The sequence below is a fragment of the Mauremys reevesii genome, linkage group 8 (assembly GCF_016161935.1).
Source record: "Mauremys reevesii isolate NIE-2019 linkage group 8, ASM1616193v1, whole genome shotgun sequence".
NCBI classification, from domain to species: Eukaryota; Metazoa; Chordata; order Testudines; family Geoemydidae; genus Mauremys; species Mauremys reevesii.
In genome coordinates, this window is record NC_052630.1 from 81,264,758 (window position 1) to 81,279,678 (window position 14,921).

At 44.4% G+C, this 14,921-nt stretch overlaps 1 protein-coding gene across 4 annotated transcripts in view; it reads right to left on the minus strand.

Annotated features, from left to right (window-relative positions):
• Nucleotides 1-2,025: 2,025 nt before the first annotated feature.
• The window catches only part of DNASE2B (deoxyribonuclease 2 beta), a 28,864-nt gene continuing 15,968 nt past the window's right edge, over nt 2,026-14,921 (minus strand). For 3 of the 4 annotated variants that reach the window (XM_039485237.1, XM_039485236.1, XM_039485238.1), the window contains exons 2-6: nt 13,122-13,299; nt 9,110-9,191; nt 7,343-7,504; nt 5,232-5,429; nt 2,031-2,655 (exon numbers count right to left, since the gene is read on the minus strand). In XM_039485237.1, the coding sequence (XP_039341171.1) occupies nt 2,300-2,655; nt 5,232-5,429; nt 7,343-7,504; nt 9,110-9,191; nt 13,122-13,235 (912 nt within the window). In that variant the 5' untranslated portion in view covers nt 13,236-13,299 and the 3' untranslated portion in view covers nt 2,031-2,299. Of the gene's footprint in view, nt 2,656-5,231; nt 5,430-7,342; nt 7,505-9,109; nt 9,192-13,121; nt 13,300-14,921 lie in introns of all 4 variants that reach the window. The other variant, XM_039485239.1, reaches the window with a different exon arrangement.

Below are 14,921 nucleotides of genomic sequence, written 5' to 3' on the forward strand. Positions count from 1 at the left end.
CCACCTTACAGTTTTGTATTGCCAATTACCAGGTGCTTGCATTGAAATAGGACCACATGAATTACAACAGATTGCATGACTTTATTGATAAGCTGCCAGAGAGTCATCAAGAATCCTTCAAGGCCATCGTTCAGGAGGGACAACTGGTGGTAAAAACATTGCTGCAATTGGCCCTTAATGCCACCGACACAGCAGCTAGATCCCCACGGCTGTGATAAGGAGATGGGCATCATGGGTCCACCTGTTGGGATTCCCGAAGGAGGTGCAGACCTCAGTGGAGGACCTGTCCCTTCGAGGGTGTGAAGCTCTTTGCCTCCCTCCCCACCTTGAAGGATTTGAGGGAACAAATGTTGGGTGCTGAGCACTACCGATGGCCAGCTCCCTGCCTTCCCCCTGAGTGCCTCCTTCCTGCCAGTGACCCTGCCAATAAGCACCTCCACCTCCCTCCCAGTGCCTCCAGCCCGTGTGAATCAGCTGTTAACGTGGTGTGCAGAAGGTGCTGGGGGGAGGGAGAGGAGCAAGGGCAGGAAGAGACGGGGTGGAGCAGGGCAGGAAGAGGCAGGGTGGAGCAGTGTTGGGATGTGGGCAGGAAGAGGTGGGGGCAGGGTGGGGGCTTCAGGGAAAAAGGTGCAGTGGAGGCGGGGGCAGAGCTGGAGGGTTGAGCACCCCCAGGCAGATTAGAAAGTCAGTGCCTCTTGCAGCTTTGATGGCACATCCCCCCTATACAGCATTCTTTCCAGACAAGGTTACACTCAGGCCGCATCCACGATTCATCCCTAAGGTAACCTCCCCTTTTCACGTGAGTCAGTCAATCCACCTTCCCATTTTCTCCCCCAAGCCTCTCCAAGACAATAGGGATGCTATATGCACACAGTAGGGGAACCCTAGCATTCTACCTCAATAGGACAAAAGCCTTTAGGAAGTCCCTTAGGCTTTTCCTCTCTATGCCCGAAATATCCAAAGGCTCAGCAATATCAGCCCAAAGACTCTCTAAATGGGTCTTGAATTGCATCAGACAGTGCTACCAAATTCGTAACGTGACTCCTCCTGCCTCGATCCGTACACATTCCACAAGATCGATCTCTTCATCTGTTACCTTCCTTAAGGATGTCCCTATCTCAGAGATCTGCAGGGTGGCGACATGGGCATCAGTCCACATCTTCGCTGGGGACTCTGCTTCTGATGCCAGCTTCAGCTCCACAGTACTGTCATCTGTAACAGACTCAACTCCAAAGCCTAGCCCTCCAGAAGGGGTACTGCTCGGGAGTCACCTATCGTGGAACACCCATAGGGACACTACTTGAAGAAGAGGTACTCACCCTCTGCAGTAGCGATGGTTGTTCAAGATGCGTGAGAGTTCCACAACCTACTCTCCTCCCTTCTACTTTGGAGTTCTCGTTTATGACTCGGTGGTAGAGAAGGAATTGAGGGCTGTTAGCCTGGATGAGCTGACTAGCCTCGTGGTACAGCACAAGGAGAGACAACGCATGTGCAGGCCCAATGGATACTGCTACCGAAGTTCTCCAATCAGCAGTGCAGGGACACAGACACACCTGTAGTAGAGCACCCATACGGGGACACATTTCAAAGAACCATCATTACTGCACAAAGTGAGTAACTTCTTCATGCACTAAAATCGCCTCTGAAAAATTGAGAAATGATGGTTTAAAGTGTCTTTCTTCTCTAAAAAGTAAGCGTAAAACTAGCACCTTCTTACTCCACAGGTCTGCTTGCCTTCCTGTCTGTATTCAGTCATGTTTGTTAACTCTAGGACATGATCCAGGTCTCACTGAAGTCAATGAAAAGACTCCCATTGACTTCAGTGACTTCTCATTAACTTCACCTGAGCAGTCCACAGGTGATAAATATATACAGCAGTGTTTATTACGACCATTAATCCTGTACAACCAAAATAGTTTATGGAGAGTGAGCTGGATTCTGTTCCTTCTGATGCCTCATCAACAGCATTGCTTACTAAGCACCAATCAGTTACATCTATGCAATGGCAACCAAAGGCAATGAGGTTGTGTACGTGTGACAAGCAGAACCTATTGTTGAAAAGGTCAGAGAAGGAAACACCAAAGCTTGACTCTCAGAGTCCTGATTGAGCTTACTGGGCTAGAAGCTAGACAAAAATCCAAATTTTTTACTTGTAAAAAGCTGAGCACTTTTATTGTAGAAATGATTCAAGAGGCAAAAAACACAGAAATTTACAATGCCATTTTTCAGAGCAGAATTGGAGGGGAATCTTCATACTCTATGTAATAAGTGTGTACAGTGTTTGAGAACTGTGGTTCATTCATATCCATCTTCGGGAGTTATTACAGCTATGGTAATGGAAGATCGTGTGTCTGAAAGCTTTGTAAATGTACGGATTCTGGGTACAAATGAACCCACCGCTTCTCCAAGCCTGTTGAGGAGCACGGTTTAAGTCTCCAATGCACGTCCACTGATCTTCATATCTCCAGGAAACACACCATTTAGAGTGATCATAATATGAACTGAAAGTGGAATTCCATGGTGTCTTAATGAGGTTTATGTTGTAGACATGGTGTTGGAGAGAGCAGTTTGACGGAAGCTCCTGTCCATCATGCTGCCAGGATTCTGCTAACAAATCTGTCTGCAACTGTTGAGCCATCCAGGCTACGTAGATATCTATGTAATTTTAGAAGATGTGGGAAAATAATCTTTAACAAAGACTTTCTTTCTCCAAGACATTAAATTAGTTATAAGAGCTAAATAGGCGTTAAGAAAACTGAAAAAAAGTACAGTTTGAAACAGTCTGACTAATATTTCCTTCCCTCTCATTTGCTCAGCTCTCAATCTCTTAGTTTTTGTGATGTCATTAGTCCTCCAGCCACCTTACAGTCTTCCAGAGAAGAGACAACCTGAATCTCTAATGCAGGCCTGCACAACTCGTAAAGCGGCGAGGGCCACATTCCTCCAAAGAAAACAGCCGAGGGCCGAAACCTCCCGGCCCCGCAGAAACACCCCGCCCCAGGGCCGTCCAGCCCTGCAGAAACAAACCCTCCTTCCCCAGTGCCGCCCCACCAAAACAGCTGTGGGCCAAAAAGGAAGGTTGGGGGTGGGGAGGTGATACTTTATTTTAAATCAACTGGGGGCTCCCAGCTGAAGAGGTGGCTGGGAGCCCTCAGGGTCAAATTAAAGGGCTCGGGGCTCTGGCGGCTGGGGGAACCGGGCAGGGCCGGCTCTAGGTTTTTTGCTGTCCCAAGCAAAAAAATATTTGGCTGCCCCCTGTCCCAGCCCTGGGCTCCCCCCTGTACTCCCCTGCTGCCCCAGCCCTGGGCTCCCCCCCACCAGTGCCTCCCCCCCACACACACCTCCTGCCTCCCCAGCCCTGGGTCACTGGTAACGCTCCCAGGGCAGGTCATTCAGCAGGAATTTTGGATGTGCACAAAACACAGACAGGATTGGTTCCCATATGGTTACAGAGCTGCAGTAAAGTGGAACAATTTTCAGCTTGTGTGATTGGAGGATATCTGGATGCATATTATAAGACTGTCCTCCATAAATGAGGAAAAGTTGAGGGGCCTTTATTATTCTTTTGTTCCACTCTTTCTTTCTATGGGGAATTTGCCAATGCAATATCACTGTCTTCCTTTTAAACAAACAAAAAGGCAATGGCTGTTGAAAATAGCAATTCCAGTGCTAATAAGCATTTCTTGCTCAATTTTATCCTGCTTTTTCTACAGCAAGTTACAGTGGATCAGTATATGTGATTTGGGAGAAATGAAGTAACAGCTGCCCAAACTGAGCTTGAGCACTCCTGAATTTTGAGGTGTTCAAATCTGGAAGGCAGGTGCTGGGGAGGGCAGGGGGGCTGTGGGCTCCACGGGGGAGCATGGCAGCAATGTGTCTGGAGCTGCATGGAGCCAGACACGCTGGTCTGAGTGGCACGGTAAGGGGGCTGGGGGTTGGTGAAGGGGTAGGGGCTCCAGGGGCAGTCAAGGGACAGGGAGCTGGGGTGGTTGGATGGGGCAGAGGTTCAGGGGGGAAGTCAGGGGACAGGCAGCAGTAGGATAGGCATGGGAATCCCAGGGGTTTATCAGGGGACAGGTAGGGGGTGGGGTCCTGGGGGAAAGTTGGGGGGTCTCAGGAGGGGGCAGTTGGGGACAAGGAGAAGGGAGGCTTAGATAGGTGCTGGGGTCCCAAGGGGCAGTTGGGGCAGGGGTCTTGGGAGGGGGCAATCAGGGGACAAGGAGCAGCGGCATTTAGATAGGGGGTGGGGTCCTGCGGGGCAGTTAGGGGCAGGAGTCCCGGGAGAGGGGTATCAGGGGACAACGACCAGCGGTGTTAGATAGGGGGGGGGGGTCCTGGGAGGCAGTTGGGGCAGGGGTCCGGGGAGGGGGCAAACAGCGGCGGCGTGCCGGGATTCAAACGTCTCTGGGCTGCCTGCAGCCGTGGGGAGCCCTGAGCCCTTTAAATCCCAGCCGCGGCTGGGAATCTCTGCGGGCAGCCCAGAGCCCTCTGACTCCCCCCGGCTGAGATTTAAAGGGCTCAGGGCTCCCCGCGGCTGCCGGCAGCCCAGAGCCCTCTGACTCCCGGCCGCGGCTGAGATTTAAAGGGCTCTGCGTTCCCCTCCGCTGCGGGCAGCCCAGAGCCTTTTGATTCCCGGCGGCGGCTGGGATTTAAAGGGCTCTGGGCTCCCCGCGGTTGCCGGCAGCCCAGAGCTCTTTGCTTCCCGGCCGCGGCCGGGATTCAAAGGGCTCTGGGGTGCCCGCAGAGCGCCGTGTGCGGGGGATTTAGAATCCCCTCGTGGGCCACGCAGTGAGGGTCCACGGGCCGTATGTTGTGCAGGCCTGCTCTAATGCAAAGAATAAGCAGGAAAAAGCAAGCAACCAACCAAACACTGAAAAAGAAATCTTTCATACCTTCTTTTTACATACTGAAGCAGCAAAAGAGAAATACACAAGCCCATTTTTTCCTATGAGTAGTAAAAGTAGAGTCGTTTTTAGAAGATCCCTATACTGAACACCTTACAATACAAACTGCCATGCAGCTTTTCTCTTTGCACTGAATATCTTGCTACTAGTATATCTCCTATTTTGTGTATTTGTTAGTGGTTTCCAAAAGTGTCAGTATTATGATGCAACAATGTTCCCTACCGTCTGTTATGTTCCTGTCTGTGGTTGTACTTCTCTGTTTCCCTTCAAGAAAATGCTTTGTTCATTTCCCAAGAGCATGTATTTGATAAGGACAGTTTTTCTTACCATCAACAAAAAAGCGTGATTTAGCAAAGTGGAGGAAGTTTTCTCCTTGGGCTGACTGGAGTTTGGAGAGGTGGCGCCAAGGGATTAGAGGCAGTGCAGAACCTACACAAAGCTTTTGCAGATTTGGGAGGTCAGGGTGAAAGATGTCAGGGATGGAACAGCTGTAGATGTTTGGATTGTAGCATAACAACTGTTTGTCTGAACAAAACCAAAGACATTAACAAGTACAAGATTAGGACTTATTAAAGATAAGCAATTAAGTTCCTAAAGTACGGTTCTAATCTGACAAGTAATTATATAAATGTGGTGCCTTTTCACTCCTCACATCCTCTCTCTTTAATATGTTCAAGGTCAGATTTACTGACTTTAGTGCAAAAACTATTTCTACTGCTTTTTATTCCTATGAGCCCTGCCAATTCAACACAGCTGATAGTGTAAGCTGGGTTCTATTTCCTCTTGTGCATCACTGACAGAACGGTGAGTGAAGGCCTCAGTCCTGCAGACACTTCACACACATACAGTCCCATTGGAAGCAAGTCACATGTGTAAGCACAGGCATGTCTGCAGGATTAGGGTCTAAGTTCCAATCAGTTACACCTGTGAAACCCCTTTCCCAGCAATAGGGCTGCAGAAGGGTCACTGAGGGTAGATCCAGAAAAAGATGTAGGTGTCTAACTAAGATATAGGTGTCTAACATGCTGGCCGCTGCTTCCCACAGCTCCCATTGGCCAGGAACGGCGAACCGTGGCCACTAGGAACTGCAGGTGGCCGTGCCTGCGGATGGTCAGTGTAAACAAACTGTCTTGAGGCCTGTCAGTGGATTACCCTGACAGGCCGTGTGCAGCCTGCAGCTGCAGGATGCCCACCATTGCTATGGGTATCTGGGCTAGATGTTTCTTAGACCCTCCTGTTGAAGTTTGTACAAAATACTTACATATACATTGGGCCAGAGAAAAAGTGAGAATGACTCTATGGCCCAGTGGTTAGGGCACTCACTTGGGAGACTGAGGTTCCAGTCCCTGCTTCAGTGACACTGGGCTTAAGGGCACCATCAGTGGTTTTTGCAAGAAAGGACTAACCTGGTTTAGGCACCTAACTCTAGGTGAGTGAATCCCATGTAGCAGGATGCGCCTCCTGATAGCTTCCTAGCTCTCTTTGAGGAACAGGGCATAAGCCCCGCCCATGTCCTCAGCATTTCCTATTTGCTAATTTAGATGTGAATCCCATTCTTAGGTGCCTCTCTCTCTCCCAGGCATTGTACAGGGGCACCTAACTCAGGGCCGTGGATTCCAATAACTGGCAGGGCACCTAAAATTCAGGGCATTGGGACACTGAGTTTCTGTCCACCTTTGTGGACCCTTCTGCAGTCCTATTGCTGGGGAAAGGGTTTCACAGGTGTAACTGATTGGAACTTATACTGTGATCCAGGGATGTAAAGTGACATGCAGGATCTTTATCACTGAAGATGTGTGAGCAGGAAAGAACAGAACTTGACTTTCAGAATCCAGGTTGAGTTTGCAGGGCTAGTAATTCAGTGAGACATCTCTTGACTCATAAACTGAGCACACATGATATGAAAAGCATTGAGGGACAATGAACATTGCATCCCACAATACTTTTTACAGTCACTTTTCAGAGCAGAATTATATTCTGAGGTACATGCCAGTATTTCTGAATCAGGTGTTCAAGAGATTTATTTCCATTTGTTTTTAGTATTGATATTTTATGTGACAAAAGATACTTGTATAAATTTCTATCTTCCCACCCCTGCTATTAATACATGCCATATTTTACCTGAAGAAGAGCTCAATGTAGGTCGAAAACTTGTCTCTTTCATCAACAGAAGTTGGTCCAATAAAAGAAATTACCTCACCCACCTTGTTTCTCTAATACCTTGCAACCAACACGACTACAACAACATTGCAAACATACTTCTGATGTGTCAGTGCTATTACTCCAACTCCATCAATGCCCATTTGATGTTATCAGAGTATTTTAAATCATGAAGAAAGTTTAAATTATTATTATTAATGACAATTATGCACTTTTACAAAGCTTTACATTTTCAAAGTCCTTTACACACAAACTGATTAAGGAAGAGCTTGCCATACCTATTTCTGCAAACTGGTTATATCTGAATGTTATACAGATGGCCATCTGTGCATTTTGCTTTCCGGTTGGTGGATATCCATAACCCTCCTCAGGAAATGGAGGGAACAGAGGGATGCTGTGAATCCCCCAGAAACCTTGTGATTTGTCCAAGAACAGAAATCCTGTCAAAGTACAGTTATTGCAGATAAATTAAGAAACCCATCTAGGAAATACATAAGAACATTGTACTATTCTAATACCAGAGGGCAATACAATTCAAACTGGATGGTACTGTCCTATTTTAACTTTCTTTATGCTAATATTATATATTACCTATGTAGATAATAAATCAACAACAACGACACTTTTTACACCTAAGGTGCCTCCCATTCAAAGATCTGTAATTTTTTCACAAATATTAATGCATTCATCCTCATACCTCTTTTTGATGTAAGTATTAGACTCATTTTATAAATGTGGACTCTGAGGCATAGAGAGGGTAAATGACTTGACCTTGGTGTCCCAGAAAGTTTATGGCTAAGCTAGAAATACAACCCAGCTATCTTAGTTTCCTTTGTATTGTCTTTCTACAGCATATTTTTTTCAAAGGATCCCAAAGCATTTTACAAACTATAAATACAGGAGTCAGTTTGTCTACCACCAAAGTGCAGCCATCTGTATGGAACAGAATCACCGATTCATGACAATGCTGCATGACATGCTAGGAAAGAAAGTGATTAATAAACTCTCCAGTGGAACCTGACTGGAGCTGACCCCCTACTTTGGGAAAAGTACCATGGGATCTTTAATGAGCGGAAAGGCCAACACCTCCTTTTTACTTCCCATCTAAATTATATTTAGAAATCTAACAGCATAAGAATAATGGCTTTGACTCTGTCTCCACACCATAGCACCTGATCCTCAGCCAGCCTGATAGGGATTCATCATGTAAGAGAAAACTCACCCTGTCAACATGGTGTCCACCACCACTGAGCAAATCCCCCCACCCCCCCCAAGCGTGGCTTAGAGGAGGCAGCAGGTGGGGGGAAATGGCTCTCACAGCAGGCATACTGCCATGGAGGTAGAGAAGAGACAAGGTTTCCAGGGACCTTATCACATCTGCAATCTGAAGATTTAGGGCGTCAAAGACTCTGCTCATTCTACAGGGACTCTGGCCAAATCTGGCCCCCTCCCCCTTGGAACAATTAGAAATTCACTGAGTCCCCAATTCAGAAACCACATAAGCATTTGTTTAACTTTAAGCATGTGCTTAAGTCCCAGTGACTTCAGTGGGACTTAAGCACATGCTTAAGTCATTTCCTGAATCGTAGGCTCAGTTCCTTACCCGCTATGTAATTTTCTATCTGTAGAGCAGAATTTGGGGGTTTGTATTTCTCATTCTGTCACGTAGGATAGTTGAAAAGCTGTTGCTGTCCCAGCCAGTATTTCTGGCAACACTGGCTGCAACTGGGCACAGGGCAGAGTGTGGCTTTCTACTTGCAAAAAAGTGAGGAATGTTAATTTCAGTGCCAGTGAGAAGGGTGTAAGGGCACTGAAGATGTGGAGCTGCTCTATAGCACAGATGCCATGAAGGGAAATCCAAAAAATGTAGATACAGCATTGGCATGTGTTAATATTACCTACACGACAAACCTTTCCACTCAAACTGCTCTTTTGCTTTGGCTCAAACAGGGGTTTCATTTTCAATATATAGAGATAGATAAAGACAGAAATTCTCATCCATAAAGAAAAAAGCAAAGAACAGTACTATAGGACTATCCCTGTACCTTTAGTGTGTCCTTGTTTCCAGCTGTAATGCTTTGAGTGAGGAACATCATCATTGTATATCACATAGGCAGTGCTGTCATTCTGCAGAGAAATATCCAATTAGTGAAACATTACATTCAAAGAAAGGAAAGTATTTTTATTTGTAACAGAATAAAGAACTTCAGAGATGGAAAACTTTGGGACAAATTCTCCTCTCACATGGCTGCAACTGCATTGATTTGAATGGGGTTAGCACTGGAGTAAATTAGAACAGAATACAGCTTTGAGATTTCGATTCTTTCACGTAATATGAAGTGCAACCAAAAATGCATGTTCTCCTGAACAGTAGAAGAGGCCTTCCGAGAGAGTCGGCTAGGTGAGATATGTGCAATAACACGATTTGTAAGGGCTTTATTGGGCAACAACCTGCAGTGCAGCTTTTTCTTTTGCAGTCTGTTGTTGATTTACAACCACATGTTGAGAAAATGTTTGTCAAATGCTTGTTTAGGAAATGCAGACGTGCCAACTGTTCTTCTTTAGGAGGACCAGTTCCTAATATTATATTATATTAGTCGCACGCATATTCCAGCCTGTCCTTCCTAAAAGCTCTCTTTGCCTAATCCAGTGGTTCTCAAATGACGGCCCACGGTCCGTTTGCGGCACAATCAGCACATAGCTGCGGCCCATGTGACATCCTCAGGGCTATACAGGTAGTATATACTATGCAGATGTGGCCCATATAATACTTAGAGAGTTCCATATGCAGACCACAATGGTAAATAGATTGAGAACCACTGGCCTAATCATTTTCAGTAGAGTTTAGAGTTCTCCCCAAGTCTTGGCACAACTGAAAGATTAGCTACTATTGGCTACAGTGTGGGATTGTAAACAGCATCTTCCACTTACTGAGCACAAGGATAATGCAAATGTTTGATTAGCTTTTTGAAATCTCTCCCATACACAAATCCAAATAAACTAAATATGTTAAAATAATGTTACAGTTCTAACCTGAACCCACAAGGAAAATGAAAAGACATAGCCAAGATTAACGCTCAACATCTAATTCACCTCTTTGTGACCAGAGATGTGGGAAAGCGATGGTACATTCTCTAGATTATGGACAGTTGTGAAGTTACTCAGAACTGTAGAGCTAAGAAACACTGTGCTCAGAACAGTAAGGAGGAAAATTTACATACTAGATTATATGGACAGCAAAGAATAGTTACACACATAAAGCTCAATTCTGCCAACTGTATTTAGGCTGAGCTTGATTTTCCACTTCCTTGTATAGTCATTTATATCTGTGTATAGTGGGTGTACAATGTTTGGCTCTAATACCATTTTCAACCACTTTGCACAAGTCTAAAGGACTATGCAATGTGCGGAGCAGTGGAATACCAGGCCCATCAAATAGTATGTTGCATTGTGAGTAGTCATATTGATTTCAGTGGAAGTACATAAAGATTCAAATACTGCTCAGCATGAGTAAGGATGACAAGAGAGGGCCCATAGGGACAATGTAAAAATCTGACTTTTGAATATTTTTTCTATTGGCAATATATTATTTAGCATAATACTTTATTATTTGTATTGCGGTAGCACCTAGGAGCCTATCATGGACAAGGAATCCATTGCACTAGATGCTGTACAAATACATGTCAAAAAGACTTTTCCTGCCTGGGACTGAGGTCCCAGGGGAGCCAGCTGAGGTCACTCAATTAGGGTGAACTGCAAAGAATGGGGCAAACAATCCTCAAAGCTGGTGGATATTCCAATACTTAGATCATAGAATTTTAGAATATCAGGGTTGGAAGGGACCTCAGGAGGTCATCTAGTCCAACCCCCTGCTCAAAGCAGGACCAATTTCCAACTAAATCATCCCAGCCAGGGCTTTGTCAAGCCTGACCTTAAAAACCTCTAAGGAAGGAGATTCCACCACCTCCCTAGGTAACCCATTCCAGTGCTTCACTACCCTCCTAGTGAAAAAGTTTTTCCTAATATCCAACCTAAACCTCTCCCCACTGCAACTTGAGACCTTTACTCCTGATCTGTCATCTGCTACCACTGAGAACAGTCTAGATCCATCCTCTTTGGAACTCCCTTCCAGGTAGTTGAAAGCAGCTATCAAATCCCCCCTCATTCTTCTCTTCTGCGGACTAAACAATCCCAGTTCCCTCAGCCTCTCCTCCTAAGTCATGTGCTCCAGTCCCCTAATCATTTTTTTACCCTCCGCTGGACTCTTTTCAATTTTTCCTCATCCTTCTTGTAGTGTGGGGCTCAAAACTGGACACAGTACTCCAGATGAGGCCTCACCAATGTCGAATAGAGGGGAATGATCACGTTCCTTGATCTGCTGGCAATGTCCCTACTTATACAGCCCAAAATGCCGTTAGCCTTCTTGGCAATAAGGGCACACTGTTGACTTATATCCAGCTTCTTGTCCACTGTAACCCTAGGTCCTTTTTTGCAGAACTGCTGCCTAGCCATTCAATCCCTAGTCTGTAGCAGTGCATGGGATTCTTCCGTCCTAAGTGCAGGACTCTGCACTTGTCCTTGTTGAACCTCATCAGGTTTCTTTTGGCCCAATCCTGTAATTTGTCTAGATTTACCAAGCCAGCTCAAATTAGCTTCTGCTATACCTCACTGGTTACTCAGAAATCCATAACACAGTTCCCTTAAAGTAACCCAGCCTCAGGCCTCCACCTAGTTATCCAAGTCAGATATAATGAGGATTAATAAAAATCTTATTTAATCATATAGAAGGAAAGGTTCTACCAATCCCAAAGGATCAGACACATTACCTCCCAGGTTAATGAATATTCCAGATATTACCCAAATACACATTTACAGCCAATTCTTATTAACTAAACTAAAATTTATTAAAAAAGAAAAGAGAGAGAGTATGGTTAAAAGATCAATATACATACAGACATGAGTTCAATTCTTGAGGTTCAGATTCATAGCAGAGATGGTGAGCTTTGTAGCTGCAAAGAGTTCTTTTAGAATTTAGTCCATAGGTTATTGTCCAATGTCCAATATCATATTCAGGGTGTACCAGCTTAACTGGGATCTCAATCTTGTGACTCAAACTTCCCCTGATGAGGCTTAACCAGATCTGAGATAAAAAGGACTGGGACCTTTTATACAGTTTTCTAGCAGCCACTTGACCATACAGTCCTGGGTAAACAATAGGCTTTTGATGTAACTTTCTGTTTCCTAAGCACCACCAGTAATTAGTTACACAAATTAACATAAAGCAATTTATCCATTAGTCAGTCTATCACAGACTTCAAAGACACATATAGACAATGACATTATTTCACCCAAGATTCATCTAAATGTTAATATTCCCTTTTAATCTCTGAATTAATAATTATAGTGACAGACAGGAACTGTCTGTTTACATGGCTAATGTTTATGAGTACACACAGACAATTAGTATCATGTCTAACTTCTAACAATATAGGTTTTCATTTCAAAGTTCTAGCCAATCTAACATTGAATGGCCCTCATTACCATTTGCATACTTTCTAACATGACTTCAAAGGTTGGCTTTGAGTCATTCAGCCTGCAAGCTGTTTAATCCTTTCTGGCCATCTTTGTAGAAGATTTGTTGCAATTATATAACAGTGGTAGCAATAATGATTTGCATGATTATATTTTAATTAAACAACATCACACTGCCCCAAAAAGCTTACAATCTAAGGAATCCTTAGCAATTTTTAAACTGTGTGAAAGGTTTTACAACTGAGAACTCACTCAAATACATAGGGCCTTCCAGTAAACCTGCAAGCAATCTGCCTCGTCCATGAATGTTTGCAGACCTATGTTGGTGCAGATCAGTCAGTGTATTCCTCTTTTTATTAAAATAAGATGTTTTAGTTGAACCTCATCAATCAGGTCACAAGATGGTTATATATATACACTTATTTTGGCTCAGTCACTGGTTTCATTTCATTTACATTTTAGAAGTATTTTTAAAACTAAAATATAAAGAAAATGTGTTAAAAATGATGATGAAATATGCCTTGCCTTGGATTTATAAGCTTCATAAAGTTGGTTTAATGTTTGCCCCAGGGCACTTTGTGTCATATTGATCAGGAATTTACTCAGTTGCCAAGCTTGTGTCAAAGAATCCATGTACATGTACTCCAGCCCAGTCCCGGGACTCGCTTTTCTTATATACTTTGGTAACTTGTAAAGAAGAAACCTGCAACAATGAAGGATTATTAGTAATTATAAATCATTCTATTGGGATGGATAAACCATAGCCCCTTCTGCCTTGTGCCACATGAGAGCTTTGAGTCAGCAGGGCCTCCCGCAGAGAGAACTATATCCATGAAAATAAACTTCAACTGAAAACATTTTAAAAGTATGTTCCAAAAATATATAAGATAGAAACATATCCACAGCGTGAGTCAGTGTTCCAGGATTGCCATTGTGGATGGCAGCTCTACGCAGCTTTGTTTCAGAGGAAACAAAAGTCTTAGGCAACGCTCAGCTCTAATGTCAGTGGGTGTAATTCCATTGAAATTAAGGGAGTTAAATCCACTTACAGTGGTGGGCCTGCCTTTGGCCCTTAGTATTCTAGACACCCTGAAGCACGTCCATTGCTATGTAGAATACGTTGCAGTGCAATTCTACACTGAAAAATGACACTGTCTTATTCAAGAATTCTGCTGTCTGTGTCACAGCTGCTGACAGAAAATCTTTTTTATTGCTTTTTACGTCTGTTAGCCCTTCAGAGCCCTAACACAGCTAAAACAGAATGAGCTAGATTCTATTCCTCCTTGTGGTTCAGCAACAGAATCGTTCAGTAAGTTTCAATCAGTTACACCTCTGAAAACGTGCAGAAGGCAATAGGGGTTTCACAGATGTTGCTAGGAGTCTAGGGCTATGTCTACACTTGCAGCATTTTTGCGCTGTAAATTTCACCAGTGATAGGGACTCAGTGAAAGTAAAGCGCTGGTTTGTGTACTCACGCAGCACTTCCATTGCTGATGAGAGCAGCGCTGTAGGGCAGCTATCCCACAGTGCAGCTCTCTCCAGTTTTGTGGGAAGGGGATGTGTGTGATCGCAGGGCATCCTGGGTCCCTGCACAGCCTCCTCTCCCCAAACACTGATCAGCTCCAGTAGCTCAGCATTGCGCCAAGCAGGGGATCGTTTGGTCCCTGATGCAGGCATTGTCACCTGGCCAGATAAATGAGCACTTGCCAAGAAAACAGGAAGGGGAGTTTCAAAGTTCCCGGGGCTTTACAGGGGGAGGAGTGGACATCTGTTTACCTGGCATCAGAGCTGCTGGCCAGAGTGATCACCTAGGTACTGTGGGATATCCTCCGGAGGCTAAAAGCTGTGTAAACAGGATGAACGTGTCTTCACTTGCACATCACCACAAAAGCATCACCAGTAAGGGCTGTACACCTCTCGTGGAGCTGGTTTTCTTTTTTGTGGTAAAACTTCCAAGTTCATTCAAATGAATGAAGAAGAGGCACATTCTGCCCTCATAAAAGATTACTGATTCTACAATCCGTTGCGCAGATTAAACTCTTACTGAGTACAGGGCGAGTTTTACATGAGTAAAGATTATAAGATGAGTTCCTAAATGTAATGTAAATACCTGGAGTCATTTGACAACTTATTCCCTTGATACAGAGTTTATTCCAGATGAGTTTTGGGAATATAATTGTTGCCATAGTAAATCAGACAAGTGATCCATCTAGTTTAGTATGAAATGCTGCAGAGGAAGGTGCAAGAATGCCAATAATAAGCAACTATGGAATATTGTAGAATGAAACCAAAGAATATTAAGTTAGCCTGCTGCTAACTGAATAC